This window comes from Macrobrachium nipponense, chromosome 4 (assembly GCF_015104395.2).
Source record: "Macrobrachium nipponense isolate FS-2020 chromosome 4, ASM1510439v2, whole genome shotgun sequence".
In the NCBI taxonomy this organism is placed as follows: domain Eukaryota; kingdom Metazoa; phylum Arthropoda; class Malacostraca; order Decapoda; family Palaemonidae; genus Macrobrachium; species Macrobrachium nipponense.
Genome location: NC_061100.1, coordinates 117,079,031 through 117,087,569, shown reverse-complemented (window position 1 = coordinate 117,087,569; position 8,539 = coordinate 117,079,031). Strand labels below are relative to the sequence as shown.

At 41.2% G+C, this 8,539-nt stretch overlaps 1 protein-coding gene across 1 annotated transcript in view; it reads left to right on the top strand.

The window, feature by feature from the left end:
• The first annotated feature begins 5,244 nt into the window (after positions 1–5,244).
• Positions 5,245–8,539, top strand: part of LOC135211087 (sec1 family domain-containing protein 1-like) — a 136,257-nt gene continuing 132,962 nt past the window's right edge. Inside the window, exon 1 of the mRNA XM_064244161.1 lies at positions 5,245–5,478. Coding sequence (XP_064100231.1) covers positions 5,251–5,478 — 228 coding nt within the window. The 5' untranslated portion in view covers positions 5,245–5,250. The remainder of the gene's footprint in view (positions 5,479–8,539) is intronic.

Below are 8,539 nucleotides of genomic sequence, written 5' to 3'. Positions count from 1 at the left end.
GGAGGGTGGTGGGTGGGGAGGAGGTTATTGTGCGGAAGGAGACCCTCCCCCATCCAGGTCGGGGAGATCTCGATCCGGAGATTCACTCTTCTAGGTTTTTTTTGGTGAACGTTTAATCACAAACTTATCCAATGTCTGTTGCCTTTTCCTTCCTTGCATAACTTTTCTGAATGGCTCATTAAATTTTCATTGAGCATATTCACGATCCTGTTCGTAACAATTTTGTCCGGATGATACAATTCAAGGAAGCACTGGACATCATTCCACTTTTCCAATGCGGCTTTTATCACATCACTGCTGACATCTGTAACTTCCTCCCCAGCCTCCTCTTCGTCAGTTGATTGCTCCCGAGCAAGTTGCTCCTGCTGCTCTTTGTGGAGTTGAACAAGTTCGTCCGCAGTCAAATCTTCTGAATGTTCAGCGACCAATTCTTCAACATCTTCGTCATTGACTTGTAGACCCATACTGTTGCCCATGGACACAATTTCTTGCACAATCTCTGCATCGAAGCCCTCAAAGTCACGGACAGTTTACGCACTGGGGGCCAAAGTTTCCGCCACGCAGAATTTAATGTGCGGTACGTAACTTCAGTCCATGCGTTATCAATGAGGGTTATGCAGTGAAAAACATTAAAGTGCTTCTTCCAAAATTCTTTTAAGGTTAATTTTGTCTCTTCAGTTACACGGAAGCATCTGGAGAAGAGCGCCTTCGTATATAATTTCTTAAAACAAAATTGCTAATGACTTGTTGGTCCATGGGCTGGAGAACAGAGGTCGTGTTGGGTGGAAGGAACTTGAACTGAATGAAGTCATGTTCACTGCAGTCAGCCAAGTACGAAGGGTGTGCCGGGGCATTATCCATGATCAGAAGGCACCGCAGGGGTAGCTTGTTCTCTGTTAGGTACTGACTCACGGTCGGCGCAAACACTTCATCAATCCACTCCATAAACAAGTTCCGTGTCACCCATGCTTTTGTATTGGCCCTCCACATTACAGGCAGTCTGGCCTTATTTACGTTGTGCTGCTTAAAGGCACGCGGGTTATTTGAATGGTAGACAAGTAGCGGCTTTAGTTTCAAGTCGCCACTTGCGTTTGAGCATAACAAAAGCGTAAGCCTATCCTTCATTGGCTTGTGGCCTGGAGCGCCTTCTCTTCTTGGGTGATAAATGTCCTGTTGGGCATCTTCTTCCAGAAGAGGCCCGTTTCATCACAATTGAAAATCTGTTGAGCGACGTATCCTTCGGCCTCCACGAACTCGCAAACTCAGTCACGAATGCCTCAGCAGCAGCCTTGTCTGCGCTAGCAGCCTCACCATGCCTATTACAGAGTGAATTCCAGTTCTTTTCTTGAAGTTATCAAACCACCCTTTACTAGCCTTAAAATCATCTGGCGTGGCACTAGTAGAAGGAGTTTCCTTCAGCAAAGACCTCTGGATACACTTGCCGAGCTTTCTCGCAGATGATCGGCTCGTTTACACTATCACCTGCCATCTGTTTTCTCATGTACCCACTTCAAAATTATTTTTTCTGCCTCTTCGAGGGTTTGCGATCTCATCTTGGTTAGTACTGTCACTCCCTTCGCAACATTTGCTTCTTTAATGCATCCTTGTTTTTCAAAATTGTCGAAATTGTCGACTTGGCCATCTTGTACTCACTTGCGATATCGGTCACGCGAACACCACGTTCAAACTTTTCTATAATTTCTTTCTTTATTTCAATGGTTATCTTCCTCTGCACCCTCTTCTCACCATCACTCTTCACTTTCTTACTTTCACCACCACTCTTCACTTTCTTAGGGCCCATTATGAAGAAATCACAAGTTTTAGCGCAAAAAATGCTAAGCGAATTGACGAACGTCTTGTACACAATGAGATGAGACAAAGAGCGATGCGTGGGTTGCCGCCGTGCGTGGGCGGCTGGAGGATGGCTGTTCCCATGGCACTCAAACGCTCTCACGTGTGCTGGGCGATTTCGCGCATTTTTCAAATGTTTGTGTCTAAAAATTAGTTTGTGAAACAAAGTGAATTGTTATTTTCCAGAAATTTCCAGCATTTTTCAAATGTTTCATGTCTCAAAATTAGTTCATGCACCCAAACAGAATTTTTATTTTCCGCATTTTTTTTTTGTTCGTATCTCAAAGTTTTAGTTCGTAGGTCAAGGGTGAAATTTTACCTATAATTTTGGTCGGGGATCGAGTTGTACGTGGGTCAATGCGTTCGTGAGTCAAGGGTCTACTGTATATTACCCTCGCGACATGATTCTTTTAACAGTTGAATTGTCCGGGGGGTAGGCGCATACCGTAGTTAACTCTACGGTTTGTGACAGACTAATTGTATCTTAATTGAACTGCAACTCGGGGTTGCCTGCAACCTCCCAGCAGTTATCAGTTTCGATTTTAGATACTTGGTATTGTCACGACAACACCAAATCAGCTTTTGTATTTACCGAAATCCTTTTGTTTAAATATAATTGCTCAAGTGTATTCTTTATGCTCGATGGTTCTAGCCGACGCTTCCCTTCGTGGAAGAATTAACTGGCAACTCAGGATGATGAGTCACCGAGAGCTACTGCGTATTGAACTGCCTGATAGCAGCTCAGTATCAGCTAGGTCTCCGAGATGCACGGTCGGTTACGTCTCTCTCTCCCCTGGTTTGATTGACTACCGAACCGTATCTCTACCCAACATCATGGACTTAGGTCTCTGATTAACGGGGATTCTCGCAATAATGAAGGACCATCTACTGCTGTGACGCTCGATTTCATCGCCTTCGACATTGCGAGAATTTTCAACAGAGATATCTCTTGGACTCTTTCATCTTTCTGTTTACCGCACGGTAACAGAAGTCTGTACTAGTCTCCGCTGCATCGCACCGTGATAATGCGAATGATTTTTGCAGACATCTGAGTTTGTCTTCAAAATATCTCGTATTCGTAGGTGTGCAATTATTCATTGTTCGCCCCGAATTAACAGATGTGTCAGAAGACATCGCCTACTCTCCGACCTGACAGCTCTACTTCCAAATGTTCAGCCCATGAGAAGCAGTTCTTCAGGCAGTATTTCCCTGTGTCTTCATTACTGAAAAGCGCTCCGCTTTTATTGCAACTACGATCCTCACCGGACAGCAATGAATAGCGGTTAGCGTTCTCAGTGTTTGTAGCACAGGTTCAGAAATCTTGAGAATCCTTCTCTCGGTTCAGCTGTGAAGACGTAGGTTGCATTTTCTGTACACCTTCGTCTTCAACGACACATAGTGTTGTTTCTCCTTAGCTGAGAATCAACTATACTATGAGATATCTTGCCATCAGGACCTCGGTCTCTAGAAGGCAATTGACTTTCGCCTGTTGGGCACATGCCTTAAGAGAATCATCACCTTGCCTTCTGGCATCGGTGACGAACAAATTATTTGTTTAGTCTCTTGGCATAACCCTTTTAAGGCGAAGGTCACGTGACTTGCTCGGGTGCTTTGACAACTTGCCTCCTACCGAACGCAGTCAGTCGGCAGCTGTCAGAGCGCCCAAGTCAGTTACGAACTTCGCTGTGGACTTAGTTCGGTTGTTCCATAACAGTCTTTTCTTCGTCCTAACGGCTTGTCACAGTACCCATACCATCGACACCCAACATTGAGTGTCGGTGTCCTATCCACTACCGAGAAGACTTCACTGCATGGGGATAGGAGAATGTGAGACACTTCGCTGCAGACGGATAGACCAGTATGGGTACAGGACATCACCGAAGTCGAGTAGAGGGATAGGTCATGCGACCATTCCCTTCTTTTTCCTCTAAGGTAATTGCATGACTTTTCCTGCGAAGTCAAGCATCCAGGGGATGGGGATTCGTGACGCTCGATTTCGTACCGACTTCGTAGTGAAGACTCGAACCCTTCGGTTTCCTGACGATCGGTTAGAGTCCTTCACAATCCCCTCCCTAATGGACTTCACCGCCTTCGATGCGAAGGAGATGCTGCTTTGTCCTGTGAAAGCGCGACCGCGAGCTTTCTGAAGAACTCGACATCCCAGGCTGAGTGTTGAAGACTCTTCGTCAGCACCAAGATGACCTAGAAGTACACTCCCTCGAGTTACACAAGAACTTCTCCGTGGCGCAGGTACTGAAGGCAGGGGTCTGGTACAACCAGACCACTGGCACCTCCTTCTACCTTTTGGATATTGCCCACAGGTCCTTGGATCGTTTTCCTTGGACCCGTGGTGGCTGCTCAACACATTGTGTAGCTAACCCAGACCCTAGCAGGGCTGAACAGCATCGAGTCCTGGTGTGACCTGTAAGAATAGATAAGTGAATGAGAGAGTGACTGGCTTCTCTTCCTATCTTTTTCTCCCCCTCTACCTGTGGGTAGAGGGATACGGTCATCACCTTGCTGGATAAGGACGAGAATGCAGGTGAGCTACTCGACAGAGCCCCATCCTATCCCTTTCACTAGGGATGGGAGCGAATATCCACCACTTCCCTCCTACAAGGGGGGGAAGTGGATGCCAACAAGAGACAAACCATAACTTTATGTTGCCTCTTGCAAATAGGAACTTGTTCTTGTTTGCTGGTACGAAGAGATACGCTTGCCTCTCTCTTAGTACTTGGTCCAGAGGTCTGACCATTGATCCTGCGGTGCACACCCCGATCAATCGGACAGAGGCTTGGATTCCCTCCCCTCGCTCTTACGACCAGGGAGGCATTCCCAAGGTTGGGCGACACAGTCTGTTCACAAAAGACTCAGATTCCTCCCACCAAGAAGTGAGTCTTCCTATTGTAAAAGGACCGAAGGTTTGTATGCCGTGTCGGAACAAATGACAATTTGTCCAAAATTGCATTTTTCCTAACTATACAAACCTGAGGTCCTTTTACACATAGTCCCACCTCGTGCCACCCCTCACTCTGCAGTTTTTGCTTGGGCCAAAAGCAAAAGTGATTTGTTTACCTCCCAGTCGCGCGCGCGCCTGTCGGACAAGCAGTTAACTACCGAACCCCTTGTTCGAAAGCTTACGACCTATCCAGCTGCCGCTAGTACCTTCCTATTGTAAAAGGACCTCAGGTTTGTATAGTTAGGAAAAATGCAATTTTGGACAAATTGTCATTTTTAGCATTTTTATAGGGTTCCAACTATTTGCGAGTTCTAACTATTCAAGGGGGGTCTGATACGCATCCCCCGCGAATACGGGGGGACCACTATATACAAAACTTTTTTTCTAAAAATGTCATTTTTATTTATAATAGCTGACATTTACCTTTGGAAATAATTGTTATGGTTCACTCCAGGTTGCTGCACAGTGAACGAGGGGAGGTGCCAGATGTCCCAGCAATTTACTTTTGTCAGCCAACTGAAGAAAATTTGACCCGCATTGGTCAAGATTTTTCGGACGGACTGTATTCTTCATATTTCCTCAATTTCATCTCTCCAATAAGTCGTCAGAAAATGGAAGACTTGGCTCTTGCAGCCTTGCAAGCAGGCTGCCAGGCTAGTATTAAAAAGGTAATGTTTGAGAGGAACTTTCTTTTATTGATCTTTATCCATTTTATATGTGCTGTATGTAGAGAATAGATTACTTAAATATAGTTCATAATACTATTAGGGAATTTAACTTGAATACTTATGTATCAGCAGAATTCTAATTTGGACACAATGCAATTTTTTTGCCATTCGTAGTCACTTGAAATGTGTTGCATTGGTGAAGAATTAATCCAAGTACCGTATATACTCACATATCATGCAACTTTTGAAGACCCATATTTGGAGCTAAGTTTAAGGGGGTCGCATCATACATGAGATATGAGATTAGAGTATGTAATAATCACATATTAGTATAGTATGATAAAATACAAACATAATGAATATGCATCTTTTCCATGGATCTTTTAAAAAGCTATGCTTTACTTCACTGCATCCAATAATATTATATGTATTTTCATATTACTATTTGTTTGTATTATAAAAAAAATGCAAACTTAGCAATCAATGTTTTGGTTTGGAAATCAGCTGTGGGAAATTGCGAGGTAAGTTTGCTTTGCTATATTGAACTCAAAATAAGAGAGACTTTCTTGTTTCTAGTTAGTGCATATGAATCTCAAGATACTCTATTTATATGGGACAAGGTTATTTTTCATTAGTATACAAAGTGTTTTCAAGTCGAAATATCACTTAAATATGTATAGTTTGTGAACGAAATTTAATTTTTTGTGTTATTATGGAGATGGCGCTGAGGGCATGTTTATTGTATAAACAAAAATCAACAGATTTCATTCGATATTTTCACTTTATCTCAACAGAATACTACGAGCTTTATGTATTTATATTTAATTGGAGTGAAAACAGTGAAATGTGTCCTTTCATCCCCAATAGTTTTGATTAAAACACATTTCTCTCAAATTTTGTTTACATACGAGTGTGATGGTACTATATCGAAGTTTGTGAGAGTTTCATCCACGTTGCCGATGCACGATAATAGTCATTAACAGATCAGCATCCTTCCCTCAGCTTCAGCTAAAACTTACAGCTTGAATTTAGCAGTACAGGCGGCCCGCGGTTAACGGCGCAATCACTCAACGGCGAATCGGTTTTATGGCGGTTGTCAAAAATATTCATTAAAAAAATAAGGCATTTTAAAGGTATCTTTACGGCACAAATTTCAGTTATCAGCGCCGCTAGCGCCGTTGTCTAACGAGTTCATACATATGTAGAAATGCCGTTCAGACCATGAAGGTTATGCAAATTATATTAACAAATTTTATGGAGAGTTATTACGTAGGTATTAGGGTAAAATATATGCCTCTGACGCTGTTCTATGCCGAAAATATCGAGTTACATAAGTGAAAATTTAGCTATGGATGTGTCGATTCATAAATGTTCATGCTTTTGTTTAAAATGTGTATGAAAATGTATTACGTGAAAGGCATTATTATTTCTGTGCAGGAATATGATACAAAGGCAGCTTTTGAAACTGCCACTTCACGTTATCAAATACGATGTTTTTTCATGTTCTTTCTTGTAAGCCGCCGCCTGCCGCTCTTCCGAAAATATCGATTTAAAAAAAGTGCAAATTAGCGATCGATGTGTCGATTTTATAAAGGTTTATGCTTCTAAGTTTAAAATGTATATGAAAATGTACTACAAATAGGGTATTTTTATTTCTGCGCAGAAATATGATAAAAAGGCAGCTTTGGAAATCCCCTTCAAGTTGTCGACTACGATGTGTCGATTCATAAGTGTTCATGCTTTTGTTTAAAATGTGTATGAAAATGTAATACGTGAAAGGCATTTTTATTTCTGTACAGAAATATGATACAAAGGCAGCTTTTGAAATTGCCCTTCACGTTATCAAATACGATGTTTTTTTCATGTTCTTTCTTGTAAGCCGCCGCCTGCCGCTCTTCCGAAAATGTCGATTTAAAAAAAAGAAAAAAAGTGCAAATTAGCCATCGATGTGTCGATTTTATAAATGTTTATGCTTTTATGTTTAAAATGTGTATGAAAATGTACTACGAATAGGGTATTTTTTATTTCTGTGCAGAAATATGATAAAAAGGCAGCTTTTTGAAACTCCCCTTCAACTTATCGACTACGATGTTTTTTTTCAAGTTCGTTCTTGTATGCCGCCGTCTGCCACTCTTCCGAAAATATCGAGTTTAAAAAAAAAAAAAAAGTGCAAATTAGCGATCGATGTGTCGATTTTTCAAATGTTTATGCTTTTATGTTTAAAATGTGTATGAAAACATATTGCATAAAGGTATTTTCATTTTTGTACAGAAATAAGATACAAATTTAAGGCAGCCTTTGTAACTAGGCTCCACGTTGTAAGGGGATGGTTTTTCATGTTCGTTCTTGTCCGCCAGTTCCGAAAATGCATTGTGTTATTTTATTAATTACGCATCTTTTCCATAAATCCTTTAAAAAGTTATACATTATTTCACTGTATCCAAGAATATTGTATGTATTCTCATATTATTGTATTTTAAAATACTACGGCAAAACTTAAGCCCGTATTCCGCGGAGCGGCCAATGTTGTGGTTTGAAATCAGCTGATGAATACGAGTCTGTTTCACCATAACGCAATTCTGAGCGAATGCTCTTGCTTCTAGTTAGCATGAACGAATATCTATATACTTGACTTATATGAGACAAAGTTATTTTTTCCTTATACAGCGTGTTTTTAGGTAGAAATATTTATTGAATATGTCTCGTTGTGAATGTGAACTACTATTTTTTTTCGTTAACAGATTACGTTGGCGGCATGTTTTATTGCGTAAAAAATTACGTGATTCCGTTCGCAATACGTAATCCTTTATATCATCGTAATACGAACTTTACGCTATTTATCTTATATCGGTGTGAAACAACAGTAAAATGTGTTCTTTCAAGCACAGTAGTTTTGATTAAAATGATTTTTATCCCAATTTTATCTACAGTTGTGTGTGATGGCAGACGTTTACTGCAGTTTTATCCTTGTTGCCGATGTACGATAATAGTCATTAGCAGCTTGAACAGTTTTCTCAGCTTCAGTTATAACTAGGTTTAAATTTAACGGTATATTTCCCGA